Genomic DNA, 17355 nt, shown 5'->3' with positions numbered 1-17355 from the left:
TATTTTTAACATTACAATTTTGTTTACTACTGACGCTGCATAGGCAGCATCAATAGTAAAAACTTGGTCACACAGGGTTAATAGTGGCGGTAATGGAGTGCATTACCCACGGCATAACGCGGTTCATTACCGCCGGCATTAACCCTGTGTGAGCGGTGACCAGAGGGAAGTATGCGGGCACTGGGCACTGACTGCGGGGAGGAAGGAGCGGCCATTTTTTTCCAGACTGTGCCCGTCGTTGATTGGTCGTGGCTGTTTTACTGCGACCGATCGGCTACGTGGATTTCCATGACAGACAGAGGCCGCGACCAATAAATATCCGTGACAGACAGACAGAAACACGGAAGTGACCCTTAGACATATATATATATCTCTCTCTATTGATTTGAGGTAAAAATTAAAACAAGCCCTGACCATTGTTCTGCAGTGTCTTCATTGTTCAGTGAAGTAAAAAATAATGGCTGAAATACAACAGTAAAGAGATGTCACAAAAATCATGGGAGAACTCGCCGACAGCCAAACCCATCGGAAAAATGCTCAGAAAACGACCACAAAAGCTAAAGAAAAAAAAGGCCTGTTTATTGAAGCATCTTCTGCTTAGAAAACTTTGCGAGTTCGCCTGAGTTTAAAAGATGTTATGTGCACAGACCCAATTATTTCTTGAGAAATTCCCGCTCAGTGTCTGTGCCCAGGGGGTGAATATTGTCTCTCTAGGAGAAGTAGACAACCAGCTGTCGGCCATATCTGCAACCCTTTATTCTAATGCTTTTCATCCCCTTGTAAAAAGATCCAACCCTGACATATCACACTGTTGGTAGATGTAGCCTGAAATGGTGAAATCTTGATTTTGGGAAAGTAGCCAAAGACTGACCAACTATCGAGAAGAAGCAGCACTTTGGATGCAGCGTATGTTTGCTGTGTCCAAAACACTGCTTTGTAATCACGCAGGTAAATCCACATGTGTTCATTGAACCGTGTGGATCTACCGCATCCAATACATTTTTATTGCTTAAATTTCTTAGCGTCTCCTCTCCGCAAGAGAAATTGACATGCACCGATGCAATATGCATCGTCAAAACCACAGCAGTTCCTGATCATGCGCACATACCCTTAAGGCTGCCGTTACACTATCAGTATTTGGTCAGTATTTTACATCAGTATTTGTAAGCCAAAACCAGGAGTAGAACAAAGAGAGGAAAAGTGTTAAATATTAATTATTCTTATTCTCAATTCTGTACTGAACACATTGCCTCTCACTGACATTACAAAAGGTGTATATGTATGTATAGCTCAGAGTATATGTTAACACCATATAGAGAGGATATATATATATAATTTTTTATATATATATATATATATATATATACACACAGACACAGACACACACACGATGGTGGCCCAATTCTAACGCGTCAGGTAGTCTAGAATATGCTAGTGTGACGGCAGCCTAAGGAGTGCCACAGTAAATTGTATGGTAAATATGGTTCCCATCCCAATGTCAGAATCTTTTTTTTTTTTTTTTACTCCATTTCACTATTAATAAATCTGTGTTTAAAGGGGAATATGATACTTATGGCGCTGGTTATGTGGAAATTACAAAACTCGGCCAGATTTACTGGCACCCACCTGGGTTCAGCTCAGGGTGCTTTTATGCCTCCTTGCAGCTGTCATCAGTGATTGGCTTTACACATCTAATCTCTTGGGTAAAGTTTTATTTTGCTCAGACAACCCCTTTTTAGGTGTCATGTGGCCATATACTAATTTTCATGTCTGTGCTCAGACACACAGCGGTTCGGTATGGCGGGTAACGTGGGCCCATCCAGAGTTTGGTCAGGTGCTGGCATCATGTTCATTTGACAGAACGGCTGCGGTGTGGGAAGAAATCGTAGGTGAATCTAACGACAAACCTAGAGGACAAAGTCATTGGGTAAGTGGATCTCGTGCTTGCATGGCATGTACAGGAATCTTGACAAACAGTGTCCCAGTGGTGTGGTGTAATTCTGTGTCTGGCAGGGTTACCGCCCGCCACCCAGAGCTGTTGGTGTAATTACCGGCAGAGGGTTAAAGAAGGTGTCCACTACTATAACTTTTTTTTTTTTTTCATAAATCTTGCTATTATGTGCCACTCAAAACATCCACTGTGTTTATTTTAGCAATATTACCTTTTATCATGCTGTAGCAGCACATCCTCAGTGCTAGCTCCAGCTTTCATGGGGCTAATCGACAACTTCCTTTCTCCTGACTTATTGTGCTCTAATACTACAAGTTCCATGATGCATTGCACTGGCCTGGAATCCATTACCTAGCACACCCACTCCAAAACACACCCAAACCCCTCCCTCCTCTCTCTTCAATCAGTGATGTAAATTCTTTCCGACTTCCTGTTTTGCATTTGTCCAACCCACACTCCATTACACACAGACATAGACAGACAGATAGATAGATACATACAGATATATCTATCCATAGATATATCCATATATATATCCATATCCAAATTTCTTAATGAACAATATGTCAGTTAAAAAAAAAATGGCGTGGGTCCACCTTTTCTGCGCCAGAGAGGGAAAGCCGGGGGCCAATATTTGTAGCCTGGGAAGGGGGTAATACCCATGGCCTCTTCCCAGGCTATGAATATCAGCCCGCAGCTGTCTGCATAGCCTTTACTGGCTATTAAAATAGGGGACCCCACCCCTAAAAAATGATGTGGGGTCCCCTCTATATTTTATAGCCAGAAAGGCTACGTAGACAGCTGCGGGCTGATATTTTATAGCCTAGGAAGGGGTCATGGATATTGCCTCCCCCCCCCACAGGCTACAAGTACCAGACCGCAGCCGCTCCTGAAATGGCTCTTCTCTAAGATGGTCCAATTCTGGCACTTAGCCCCCCTTCTTCCCACTCCTGTGTAGTGGTGGGATATGGGGTAATAAGGGGTTAATGTCACCTTGCTATTTTAAGGTGACATTAAGCCCGGTTATTAATGGAGAGGTGTCAATAAGGCGCCTATCCATTATTAATCCTATAGTAGTGAAAGAGTTAAAAAAACAAAAAAAAAAGACACAGCCAGAAAAAAGTATTTTAATTTTCTTAATTTCACCATATTTACAAGCACGCCTAATTCCTGCGACGCCTTCGATCGCCTGCAAAAAATAAAAAATAATAAACCAACTGTATACTCCCTGTTCGATGCAGTCCAATTAATAGCAAGGGTCCCATGACGATCTCCCCTATAGAACAGTGACATCGGGTGATGTCACTGCTCTATAGGACCTTCAGTGACACACTGACAGGAGACAATGGCTCCTACAGTGCATCACTGAAGAGGTTCATTGCGCTCACTTTATGACAAATCGTTTTTTTTTTGTTTGTTTGTTTTTCTTCACCCTTTTCAGACTTGTGATCCAGTTTTGATTTTAGTCAAATTTTAGGCCCAATTGTTGAACACCATTTTGCTTTGCATAGAGCTCCCCCAATATCTCCTTCTGTATTGACTTGATGGCATATAGACTGATAAAGGTAATATGTCATCAGAAAATGACCTATTGTTTAAATCGGGATTTTTACAATGTCAATTTTTCATGTAATTATATTTGCACAAAATAAATAATCTTGGCATTGTCCACTGGGCCTAATCTTACATGTCCTGTGCTTCATGTGGACCTTCTTGGTTATGGACTGATTCAGACTATATGGATAGAGGGATAAACCCTGCATGCCATTATTTGGGCAAGTGTTATTGTGAAGGGAGGGCAGGAGCTTACTAACAGAATCTGTTTACTCATTCTGCAGCTGGCTATAGAAGGCAAACTGCAAAATTTGTAGTGAAACCTACTTGTGAAAAAAAATATTTGCCCCAAATGCATGCCTATAAAGGGAACCTGCCAGCAGGATTGTGCACAGTAGCCCACAGACAGTGTCAGGTCGGCGCTGTTATACTGATTACAATGATCCCTTGGTTGATGAATCTTTATTTTCAGTCGTGCTCCGGGGCGACCTGTGGGGATCTCCATGTGGTGCTCTGATTGGGTGTTCACCAGTATGGCTTCTGTCAGGTCACTGATCCCTCACCGACCTGCCCCCTAGTTTACATAATAAATATTTTATATATTGAAGGAAAAAAAAAATCACCTTCAGCAGGCAGGCATCGGTGGCATGACCGCTTGTGTAATGTGCACTTAATTATTTTATTTGCTGGTATAAATAATTCATAAAAATAAAAAATCTGTCTCAAAATGGCGCCGCCTGTGCCGTAGCAGTTATCAGCAATCCGATAGATGCTATTATGGGGGTGCCATCTAGGAGGAGGCAATTTTTTTTTTTTTTTTCCTTTTTTCCTCTACAAAGATGGCGCTGGCGCAGTAGCATCTATCTGATCACCTATAGCGGTTACTTCGCAGGCACAGCCAACACCATTTTGAGACAGTTTTATTGTTTTTTTTTTTTTTTTATATGTATGTATGCCAGCAAATAAAAGAATGAAATGCACATTGTGGATGTGATCATGGTGCAGCGCAGGTGAGGTGCCGACTGCCTACTGAAGGTGTGGTTTTTTTTTTTTTTTTTTTAAATAATGAATATTATACATACCGTATGTAAAATATGGGGCAGATGAGTTGAGTAAGGGATCAGTGACCTGTCAGGAGTCTGCATTATGAATACCTAAGCAGAGCACCACATGAAGACCCCCCACAGACCGCCCCTGAGCACGAGCATGTCATTAACTGAAAATAAAGATTAAACAACAACCACAAGATGGATTTCATCAACCAAGGTATCATTGTAATTAGTAGAACGGCGCCGACCTGTCACTGTAAGTTACTGTGCACAATCCTGCTGACAGGTTTCCTTTAAGTAAAAAAACAAAAACAAAACTCCCCAAAGGTGTTGACTAGCCGTACACAACAGGATGGGGGACTTTGTATGTGAATAAAACCAGAACTTTATTGCCTACAGTCTCTTGATCTTTTCTAAAGTGGTTCTGTAAAAAAAAAAAAAAAAAAATTTTATATATATATACAGGTCCTTCTCAAAAAATTAGCATATAGTGTTAAATTTCATTATTTACCATAATGTAATGATTACAATTAAACTTTCATATATTATAGATTCATTATCCATCATCTGAAATTTGTCAGGTCTTTTATTGTTTTAATACTGATGATTTTGGTATACAACTCCTGATAACCCAAAAAACCTGTCTCAATAAATTAGCATATTTCACCCATCCAATCAAATAAAAGTGTTTTTTAATAACAAACCAAAAAACATCAAATAATAATGTTCAGTTATGCACTCAATACTTGGTCGGGAATCCTTTGGCAGAAATGACTGCTTCAATGCGGCGTGGCATGGAGGCAATCAGCCTGTGACACTGCTGAGATGTTATGGAGGCCCAGGATGCTTCAATAGCGGCCTTAAGCTCATCCAGAGTGTTGGGTCTTGCGTCTCTCAACTTTCTCTTCACAATATCCACAGATTCTCTATGGGGTTCAGGTCAGGAGAGTTGGCAGGCCAATTGAGCACAGTAATACCATGGTCAGTAAACCATTTACCAGTGGTTTTGGCACTGTGAGCAGGTGCCAGGTCGTGCTGAAAAATGAAATCTTCATCTCCATAAAGCATTTCAGCCGATGGAAGCATGAAGTGCTCCAAAATCTCCTGATAGCTAGCTGCATTGACCCTGCCCTTGATGAAACACAGTGGACCAACACCAGCAGCTGACAGTGGGTACTTGACACTGGACTTCAGGCATTTTGGCATTTCCTTCTCCCCAGTCTTCCTCCAGACTCTGGCACCTTGATTTCCGAATGACATGCAAAATTTGCTTTCATCAGAAAAAAGTACTTGGGACCACTTAGCAACAGTCCAGTGCTGCTTCTCTGTAGCCCAGGTCAGGCGCCTCTGCCGCTGTTTATGGTTCAAAAGTGGCTTTACCTGGGGAATGCGGCACCTGTAGCCCATTTCCTGCACACGCCTGTACACGGTGGCTCTGGATGTTTCCACACCAGACTCAGTCCACTGCTTCCTCAGGTTCCCCAAGGTCTGGAATCGGTCCTTCTCCACAATCTTCCTCAGGGTCCGGTCTCTTCTTCTCGTTGTACAGCGTTTTCTGCCACATTGTTTCCTTCCAACAGACTTACCATTGAGGTGCCTTGATACAGCACTCTGGGAACAGCCTATTTGTTGAGAAATTTCTTTCTGGGTCTTACCCTCTTGCTTGAGGGTGTCAATGATGGCCTTCTTGACATCTGTCAGGTCGCTAGTCTTACCCATGATGGGGGTTTTGAGTAATGAACCAGGCAGGGAGTTTATAAAAGCCTCAGGTATCTTTTGCATGTGTTTAGAGTTAATTAGTTGATTCAGAAGATTAGGGTAATAGGTCGTTTAGAGAACCTTTTCTTGATATGCTAATTTATTGAGACAGGTTTTTTGGGTTATCAGGAGTTGTATGCCAAAATCATCAGTATTAAAACAATAAAAGACCTGACAAATTTCAGTTGGTGGATAATGAATCTATAATATATGAAAGTTTAATTGTAATCATTACATTATGGTAAATAATGAAATTTAACACTATATGCTAATTTTTTGAGAAGGACCTGTATATATAATTTTTTTTTTTTAATTATTTTTTTTAAATTTTGATTGTGTATGTTTAGGTGAAGAGAACTACACTTGTGGACAGCAGGACGTCAGTAACCGATGTCAAGTTTGCTCCCAAGCACATTGGCTTGATGTTGGCAACCTGCTCTGCAGATGGTGTGGTGAGAATATACGAAGCCCCTGATGTGATGAATCTCAGTCAGTGGTCTCTGCAGCACGAGATATCTTGTAAACTGAGCTGCAGTTGTATTTCCTGGAATCCCTCAAGGTTAGTTGGTATCTTTGCTCCAGTCCCTGGCGACTGGCTACCTGAGAGCAGCAGTGGCTAGTTACTGTCCAGGAGCGTCAGTATGACGGTGTATACTGCAGCACATGTTAGAGATTTATTTATGGACCCTACGCACACCTCCAGAATCTGTACCATGCTGTGTACGGATGCCATACATATCCTGGGGCCTATACCGATATGGAGGACGATCGGTAGTGTCAGCGCAGAATCCTCCATCTTTGTATCTGTTGAATCGGTACTCCTAAAAATGATGGCAGCCTGATAGAAGAGACCATAAAATAATCCCATAACTCTCTATCAGGTAAAATGCCTGTGCAGTTCATGGACTTGCAGTTGAGCACTTACAGTTGTGGCCAAAAGTATTGACACCCCTGCAATTCTGTCAGAAAATACTCAGTTTCTTCCTGAAAATGATTGCAATCACAAATTCTTTGGTATTATTATCTTCATTTAATTTTGTCTTAAATGAAAAAACACAAAAGAGAATGAAACAAAAAGCAAAACATTGATCATTTCACACAAAACTCCAAAAATGGGCCAGACAAAAGTATTGGCACCCTCAGCCTAATACTTGGTTGCACAACCTTTAGCCAAAATAACTGCGACCAACCGCTTCCGGTAACCATCAATGAGTTTCTTACAATGCTCTGCTGGAATTTTAGACCATTCTTCTTTGGCAAACTGCTCCAGGTCCCTGATATTTGAAGGGTGCCTTCTCCAAACTGCCATTTTTAGATCTCTCCACAGGTGTTCTATGGGATTCAGGTTTGGACTCATTGCTGGCCACCTTAGAAGTCTCCAGTGCTTTCTCTCAAACCATTTTCTAGTGCTTTTTGAAGTGTTTTGTGTCATTGTCCTGCTGGAAGACCCATGACCTCTGAGGGAGACCCAGCTTTCTCACACTGGGCCCTACATTATGCTGCAAAATTTTGTTGGTAGTCTTCAGACTTCATAATGCCATGCACACGGTCAGGCAGTCCAGTGCCAGAGGCTGCAAAGCAACCCCAAAACATCAGGGAACCTCCGCCATGTTTGACTGTAGGGACCGTGTTCTTTTCTTTGAATGCCTCTTTTCTCTAGTCACCTTCCACGACGGCATATGGAGGTTGTGTCTTTGCCCTAATGGGGAACAGGAAACACAGAGAGGTTTAAAAGGACCTCCCACCTGCCAGTGTCTTTCCTGTTCCCCATGGGACAGGGAGAGGTCTCCAGGTGCTGTTGTGGCCGGCGACTGCGGTACCTTTGTGCAGGCTCTGCCTGTTGTAGCCGGGCAGCTGATGGTCGCGCTCCGCCTCCTCCCCTGCTGCTCCCATCGTCCTGCTATGCAGGTGCCTCAGGGACCCCCTCCTGGCCTTCCCGCGCCCCCACGAGGGCAAAGCAGGCCTGGGATCCCTCGCCGGGCTCCTCCATGAGCTGCTCGGCGTTCTCCCCCTCCATTGCCGGCTCGGCGTTCCGGATGTGACGTCGGCGGTCTCGCGCGTCACTTCCGGTCCTTCGTTCTCCTGGAAGCCGCTTCTTCCGGGATCGCCGGCCGGCGTGTCGGACTGATGGCGTCCCCTCACATGGATCCCGGAGGAGGAGGGGGAACTGTTGATTGCTGGAGGCAGGTGCGGACAGCATTCTTAAACCCTGCTGAACCACCACTGAGGTAAGACTATTTTTCCCAGTATGGATGGTTCCTTGTGCCCTGCATCTGCGGAGCCCAGCGCTACCCCTGCTACAGTAAGTGTTTTGCAGGGATAGGATCCGGGAGGTAGTACCTATAGGGGGTTTAATGTCCTCACTCCCCTCTCCCTTGTCATTTCAGGGAGAGAAGTCTGCCCCTAAAGCCGCTATTAAAAAGAAGTGCCCAGTCTGTTCTACTAAATTCCCTCTTAACTGGGACAAAAGACTCTGCCAGCCATGTACTGACAAGATTGTAAAAGCTGAGCAACCATCTCTGCTGGATGAAATTCGCTCCTTAGTAAAACAGGAGGTGCAATCTTCGTTAGCAGCTTTTACTACTCCTCCACCTCCGCCACCACATTCCCCAGCTAAAAAGAGAAAAATTCAGGTGGTCGAATCGGACTCTGATTCAGACCTCTCCCATACTTCATCTGTGGGCTGGGAAGATCCTGTATCGCCTAAAGCTGAGGTCAGGAAATACCTCTTTTCCTCAGATTATATTGAGGATTTAGTATCTGCTGTCCGTAATACTATGGGCCTAGAAGAGGAATATGAACCACAGTCCGTACAGGATCAGATGTTTGGTGGACTCAGATCGGAGAAGAGAGTGGGGTTCCCGGTGCACGCTAACATCGTTAGTATGATTAATCAGGAATGGGAACAGCCTGAGAAACGCCTCACTACCCCTGCAGAAATGAAGCATAGATTTCCTCTAGAGGGTGAAGTAATCAAATTGGACATTCCAAAGGTTGATGTGCAGGAAACAACTGAGAAAACGGTTTTTTCGTGCCCCACAGTCTCAGCCCCCTCAAAGAGGGAAAGGCAAAACCGGCAGGTGGAGTTACGCAAAAGGTAGAGGGAAAAATATTTTTGTCCCCCAGCAGCAGCAGCAACAGTCCCAACAGGACAAGCAATGACTCCGACCCGGTAGGGGGGAGACTCTCGAAATATGTGGGTCAGTGGGAAAATATCACCAGTTCCCACTGGGTCCTCAATGTCATCAAGGAGGGCCTATTAATAGAGTTAATTTCTTCCCCCCCTCAGGGTCTAAAAATTACTACCCTTCCGACTTCAAGAGATCACAGTTTATTGACGTTAGGTCTCAGGGATCTTATGAAATCAAATGTGATCTCCCCAGTTCCACTTTTGGAACAGGGAAAAGGACATTATTCCCGGCTGTTCTTAGTACCCAAACCCTCAGGGGATGTAAGAATTATTATAAACCTAAAAGGTCTAAACCAACATGTGAAATATCGCAAGTTCAAGATGGAGTCTGTAAGATCTGCAATTCCTCTGATAGGACATCACTCCTTTATGGCAACCATCGACCTAAAGGATGCATATTTTCACATCCCTATCCACCCGAGACACAGAAAATACCTCAGGTTTGCGATACAGGGGAGTCATCGTGTGGAGCACTATCAGTTTGGAGTCCTTCCCTTCGGCATTTCCTCAGCACCAAGGGTATTCTCCAAAATCATGGCAGAAGCAGTGTCATTTATCCGGAGTCAAGGTGTCTGCATAGTGCCCTACCTGGACGATCTCCTGATAGTAGCCCCCACCGAGATGACCCTGATGTCCCATGTGTCAACCACTTTGGAGATATTGAAGTCTCTGGGTTGGATTCCAAATATGAAGAAATCACAGCTTCAACCCTCAAAAACCAGAAAGTTCTTGGGTGTGGTTCTGGACTCAGCAAAACAGATGTCCTTTCTCCCAGACGATCACAGGCTACCATTAGTAGCAAAAGTCAGAAGATTCAAGGAGACGAGATTTCCTACTCTTCGGGAGGGAATGTCTCTCTTAGGCTCCATGACAGCCTGCATACAATCAGTGGCTTGGGCTCAAGCTCACTCGAGAATTCTTCAAACCCACATTCTAGACAGATGGGATGGTCGTCCTGGCACTCTAATAAAAAGGATTCACACACCCGGTCGAGTGAAAGCATCCTTAACATGGTGGATGAATTCCACAAACCTCCTGAAAGGTGTAAGTTGGATTCAGCTTCCGCTAGTCACAATCAAGACAGATGCCAGCAGGAGGGGCTGGGGAGCCATAATAAATCATGTTCCTTACCAAGGTCTTTGGAACCAGTCAATCAGCAACAAATCGTCAAATTTCAGAGAACTCAAAGCTGTGGAAGAGGCCCTGTTGGCAGCAAGCCGTCAGATTTCTGGTCAACATGTCCAGATCTATTCAGACAATATGACCACGGTGGCTCATATCAAGCACCAGGGCAGTACAAAAATCCTCAGTCTGAAAAAGATCTCCGCTCGAATTTTTTATTGGGCCGAAAAACACTTGCTGTCCCTGACGGCAATTCACCTAAAAGGGACTGCAAATATTCAAGCAGATTACCTGAGTCGCCAGGACATTCATCCTGGCGAATGGAGCCTGGATCTTCAGACGTTCAATATGCTAGTTCAAAAGTGGGGTCTTCCAGAGGTCGACCTCTTTGCCTCTCACCAGAACGCAAAAGTCAAAACCTTCTTTTCCTTGAACCCAAGAGGCAATCCCAGAGGTCTGGATGCCCTAGTCCAAGATTGGCACTTCCAGCTTGCCTACGCATTTCCGCCAATCCCAATCCTGGCAAGGGTTCTAAGGAAGATACGATCAGAAGGGACTCCGACTATCTTGATAGCTCCTTTTTGGCCCAAGAGAAGTTGGTTCAACTTGGTCATCCAACTACAAGTGGATGGACCGGTAATATTACCTCAAAAGAACAATCTCCTCTCTCAGGGTCCTATTCTCCACGCAGACCCTCAGAAATGGAACTTAGCAGCGTGGTTACTGAAGCCCACGTGTTGAAAGCAAAAGGTCTATCGGACCCCGTCATAGCTACTCTCCAAAAGTCGAGAAAGCCAGTAACCAACGCCATATACAACAAAATATGGAAAAAGTTTTCGTCTTTTTGTTTACCTAACCTTCCAGACCCTCTCAAGCCTAATATACCTAACATCTTAGATTTTTTACAAAAAGGCTTAGAAATGGGTCTTAGGCCCAGTACTCTCAAAGTCCAGGTCTCGGCACTTAGCTCCTTTTTTGATCAAGATCTAGCAGGTCATCGCTGGATCAAAAGATTCTTAACATCAGCAACTAGGATGAATCCTAGAAAACAGATAATAGTTCCCCCATGGGATCTAAATGTGGTGCTTCAAGGTCTTACAGGCCCGCCTTTTGAACCTTTGTCCTCCTGCTCTCTTCAAAATCTTGCCTATAAAACTGTGTTTTTGGTAGCCATAACTTCGGCTAGAAGAGTGGGTGAACTACAAGCCTTATCTATAAGAGAGCCGTATCTTCTAGTGAGAGATGACTCAATAGTACTTCAAGCCTACAACCTGCAGTAACCACCGATTGACCAAACCGCTGCACGGCCAGCTCTACCCTCACCTACTGTATCCTCACCCATCCCTTGTAGATTGTGAGCCCTCGCGGGCAGGGTCCTCTCTCCTCCTGTACCAGTTGTGACTTGTATTTTTCAAGATTATTGTACTTGTTTTATTATGTATACCCCTTCTCACATGTAAAGCGCCATGGAATAAATGGCGCTATAATAATAAATAATAATAATAATAATAATAATCTAGATCCTTCTTTTCTTCCGAACGTAGTCTCTGATTTTCATCGTTCCCAAGAGATTGTTCTACCAACCTTTTGCCATAATCCTGCAAATTCGGAAGAAAGAAGATTCAACACTCTGGACGTCCGACGCATTGTGCTGCAATACTTAGATCAGACCCGTGCTTTCAGAATCGATCATAACCTCTTTGTCCATCCCTCTGGGCAAAATAAGGGTAAAAAAGTAGCTAAAAGTACCATTGCTACATGGATCAAAAAGGCTATAACGGAAGCCTACCTTGCTCAAAACAAAATACCTCCAGTAGGGATCAAGGCCCATTCAACAAGATCTACGTCAGTCTCCTGGGCAGAAAGAGCAGGTGCATCCCCAGAGCAGATCTGCAGGGCAGCAACGTGGTCTTCACTTCATACTTTCTCTAAACATTACAGATTAGATGTATTGTCCAATAAGGACTTAGTCTTCGGCCGTAAAGTTCTGCAGGCCGTTGTCCCTCCCTAGTGCCAAATTAGTTGGTATTCCTCCATATGCCGTCGTGGAAGGTGACTAGAGAAAATAGAATTATTCTTACCGTTAATTCGGTTTCTAGGAACCTTCCACGACGGCACTAATTTCCCACCCGATACATATTCCTGGACTAGTTCTGGGATTCAGAAGGTAAACCGGTGCTATGGTTTCAGTTGTAAGTCACTGGCAGGTGGGAGGTGGGAGGTCCTTTTAAACCTCTCTGTGTTTCCTGTTCCCCATTAGGGCAAAGAGACAACCTCCATATGCCGTCGTGGAAGGTTCCTAGAAACCGAATTAACGGTAAGAATAATTCTATTTTTTTTCTCCTGTAAAGTCTATGTTGATGCCTTTGCCCAAAAAGCTCTACTTTTGTCTCATCTGACCAGAGAACATTCTTCCAAAACGTTTTAGGCTTTTTCAGGTAAGTTTTGGCAAACTCCAGCTTGGCTTTTTTTATGTCTTGGGGTAAGAAGTGGGGTCATCCTGGGTCTCCTACCATACAGTCCCTTTTCATTCAGACGCCGACTGATAGTACGGGTTGACACTGTTGTACCCTCGGACTGCAGGGCAGCTTGAACTTGTTTGGATGTTAGTCGAGGTTCTTTATCCAACATCCGCATAATCTTGCGTTGAAATCTCTTGTCAATTTTTCTTTTCCGTCCACATCTAGGGAGGTTAGCCACAGTGCCATGGGCTTTAAACTTCTTGATGACACTGCGCACGGTAGACACAGGAACATTCAGGTCTTTGGAGATGGACTTGTAGCCTTGAGATTGCTCATGCTTCCTCACAATTTGGTTTCTCAAGTCCTCACAGTTCTTTGGTCTTCTTTCTTTTCTCCATGCTCAATGTGGTACACACAAGGACACAGGACAGAGGTTGAGTCAACTTTAATCCATGTCAACTGGCTGCAAGTGTGATTTAGTTATTGCCAACAGCTGTTAGGTGCCACAGGTAAGTTACAGGTGCTGTTAATTACACAAATTAGAGAAGCATCACATGGTTTTTTCCAGCAGTGCCAATACTTTTGTCCACCCCTTTTTTATGTTTGGTGTGGAATTATATCCAATTTGGCTTTAGGACAATTCTTTTTGTGTTTTTTCATTTAAGACAAATTAAATGGAGATAATAATAACAAAGAATTTGTGTTTTCAATCATTTTCAGGAAGAAACAGTATTATCTGACAGAATTGCAGGGGTGTCAATACTTTTGGCCACAACTGTAAATGTAGATACTGTCATATGCCATTTGGTCCAGTCCGTGATCAGCACTGGTGTTTGGGCCGGAGCGATCTGTCAGGGGTTTCCTTTCTGAACAGTGTCAGGGATGCAGTAGTAAATCATGGAGTCATATGTGACTTCTAAGCCTCACGCTCTCATTACCCCGGCTTCACTCCATCCACCTTCCTATATTATTATGCTACTTAGCGACAATTTGATGTCTTCAATTTTTTAGGCAAGTGTGTTTTATTTTCTGTTAACTCATTTATTATAAAATTAATATTTCCAAATTGTGCACTTTTATGAATTGAATTATGAAGCAATGATCAGCTCGGCAGTGATAAACGATGTGTTATTTGTTAAGGTGCAATGGCTGATAATCGGGGAACGATTCTCCCCATCTCCTGATGAATCAACATCTTGCTTTAATATTCTCATTCTCGGCAGCATTTTGTCATATGTAAACAGGCAATGTGCTGCTTAGAAGATGGTGACCTGTGCACATGGAGGTGCAGTCAGCCTGTCTGATTAGCTGGCATGTAGCCATTGTGTGGCTGTGGTCAGCCAGTTTAATGCAGCCTTCGTTATGTTACATCGCTGGTCCTTAATTAATGTACTAAACCCTCTGCTCTGTGTTTAGTTCCCGAGCTCATTCTCCAACTATCGCTGTGGGAAGTGATGACAGTAGCCCTAACATAATGGGAAAAGTGCAGATCTACGAGTACAACGAGAACACAAGGTGAGTCTCATGTGGAACATATCAGAGCAGACTTAAAGGGGCATTCTGGACCCCTGTGTGACAGCAGAATGGCAGATCCGGAATGTGTGCATTATGCACACTGTCAGTATTCTCCTCAGTCAACAGATTGAGCAGGCAATCTCTTGATAACTAGATTCTCATCCGCTTCCATCCATGTTCCATGAGAGAGGCAGATAAGAATGTAGTCGCCACATGCTCAATCTGACAATTGAGGGGAGTCCTGACAGTGTGCGCAATCTGCAGCCACATCGGGGCTTCAGAACTTCTCCTCAAGCCTGGAAAATACTTAAAGGCTATGTTCTCACAATGAGTACGGTATTTGGTGAGGTTTTTTTTAGGAGGAAATTTTCTGCAGCTATTGGATAAATTAGGTTACTTGCATGTTTTTCATTGCATTTTTGACGCTGTTTTTTTTTTTTTTTCTCTTTGGTATGTCACGTTTTAAATAAAGCTGTTTTGGTATTTTGCTTTGACAAGACTTTGACGCAGTCATATGTGGACGTTCTAGTGCGTTTCCACATGTCGAACACATTAAAAACATATATGCGTTTGTTTTACCTGTGGATTTTCCACATTGAATATCATTCTATAAGAAAAATCTGAGAAATTGTCATGTTGCATGTTGCAGGTTAAACAGGGAAAAAAGCTCAATGGACATAAGATTTCTATAAAGAACTGAGACGCTGCATTTTTTTATGACGTGAAAATAAACAGTGTCAAAAACTCCCCAAATAATCATTGTGGGAACTTAACCTTAATGATTGTCAGACAGGTTTGGTGGGACCAGCTCACTATGTGTTGTCTGCGGGAGTGTCCAGGCTGTGTGGTCGCTGGAGAGCTGTCACACAGACCGCTCTCCAGCGACCAACGATCCCGAAGTCCCCTGGTAACCAGGGTAAACATCGGGTTACTAAGCGCAGGGCCGCGCTTAGTAACCCGATGTTTACCCTGGTTACCAGCGTAAACGTAAAAAAAACAAACACTACATACTTACCTTCCGTGTCTGTCCTCCGGCGCTGTGCTTTCCTCTGCACTGTCAGCGCCGGTCAGCCGTAAAGCAGAGCGGTGATGTCACCGCTGTGCTTTCCGGCTGGCCGGCGCTCACAGCCAGTGCAGAGAAGCACAGCGCCGGAGGACAGACACAGAAGGTAAGTATGTAGTCTTTGTTTTTTTACGTTTACGCTGGTAACCAGGGTAAACATCGGGTTACTAAGCGCGGCCCTGCGCTTAGTAACCCGATGTTTACCCTTGTTACCAGTGAAGACATCGCTGAATCGGCGTCACACACGCCGATTCAGCGATGTCAGCGGGAGATCCAGCGACGAAAGAAAGTTTCAAACGATCTGCTACGACGTACGATTCTCAGCGGGGTCCCTGATCGCAGTAGCGTGTCAGACACAGCGAGATCGTAAGGATATCGCTGGAACGTCACAGATCGTGTCGTCCTAGCGATCAAAGTGCCACTGTGTGACGGTACCCTAAGGCATGTTCTATTCCAACATGGCCTGTCGATTTGTTCTCCCTTGACGTCAGAGTTGCTTACTCCCCTCCCCCATACAGCACATACGCATGTTCAGCCGTGCATGTACGGGGTTGGGAGATGTAGCAGCCAAAAGCTCTCCAATGTATACAGCCACTGCTAGTATTGGTGGTTTGAGAATAAGATGTTTTACCAACTTTACCTGTCACACTAATGAAAGCTTTCCTCACAAATGTAAGGCTGCACAGACCGTGCACATACCTGTAAGGCTGCCCCTTAGTGACTGAGCTTGAGCTGTGATATTACCCAGTGTAATGTCACAGAATGGTGCATGGCCCGTCTCTGCAAATTTGCCTTCAAAACAACCAGTCTGCTCAAACAGGGTCCGTGTTACAACTATGTTTCACTATGAAACTCTGTCGGACTTGAAGGAAATCTGTCAGCAGGATTTTGCTATGTAATTTAAGGACAGCAGGAGATAAAGGCTGAACCAGCTCAGGGATGTATCACTTTATTGGTATGTGCAGTTGTTTACTTACAATGACTATTTTATCATCAGGAGAATATTATTGTCAGGACTATAGTTCACACACCCGCTGCAACTAGCAGCTATCGGATCACAGCTGAATACACCAATAGCAGCCACTGCATGGGCGCTATTTTTCAAATTGACTTTTTTTTTTTTTTTTTTAGCTGAATAACATGAAGAGCACATAAAACTTGTGATTAGGCTGCAGTGCAGGTGCCACAGCCGGCACATGCCTGCAGAAGGGTGTTTTGTTTTTTTTTGCTTAATTTTTATTTTTGCAGTATGTACATATGTTCATTATGTAAACTAGGGGCCAGTCAGTGAGGGATCAGTGACCTGTCATCAGTCTGGATTATGAATACCTAATCAGAGACACACACACACACACACACACAAAAACACACACACACACACACACACACAAAAATACACACAAAAACACACACAAAAACACACACACACACACACACACACACACAAATACACACAAAAACACACACACACACACAAATACACACACACACACACACAAATACACACACAAATACACACACACACAAATACACACACACACAAAAATACACACACACACAAAAATACACACACACACAAAAATACACACACACACAAAAATACACACACACACAAAAACACACACAAAAATACACACACAAAAAAAAACACACACAAAAACAAAAACACACCACCGAGCACGGGCATATCA

General features: G+C 43.8%; 1 protein-coding gene across 1 annotated transcript in view; it reads left to right on the top strand.

The window, feature by feature from the left end:
- SEH1L (SEH1 like nucleoporin) overlaps positions 1 to 17355 on the top strand; it is a 54990-nt gene that overhangs the window by 20539 nt on the left and 17096 nt on the right. Inside the window, exons 3-5 of the mRNA XM_069731009.1 lie at positions 1781 to 1927; positions 6660 to 6871; positions 14503 to 14601. Of these exons, the coding sequence (XP_069587110.1) occupies positions 1781 to 1927; positions 6660 to 6871; positions 14503 to 14601 (458 nt within the window). The remainder of the gene's footprint in view (positions 1 to 1780; positions 1928 to 6659; positions 6872 to 14502; positions 14602 to 17355) is intronic.

The sequence above is a fragment of the Ranitomeya imitator genome, chromosome 6, assembly GCF_032444005.1.
Source record: "Ranitomeya imitator isolate aRanImi1 chromosome 6, aRanImi1.pri, whole genome shotgun sequence".
Classification (NCBI taxonomy): domain Eukaryota; kingdom Metazoa; phylum Chordata; class Amphibia; order Anura; family Dendrobatidae; genus Ranitomeya; species Ranitomeya imitator.
The sequence above is the reverse complement of the archived record's forward strand: the minus strand, read 5'-3'. Positions and strand labels throughout refer to the sequence as shown.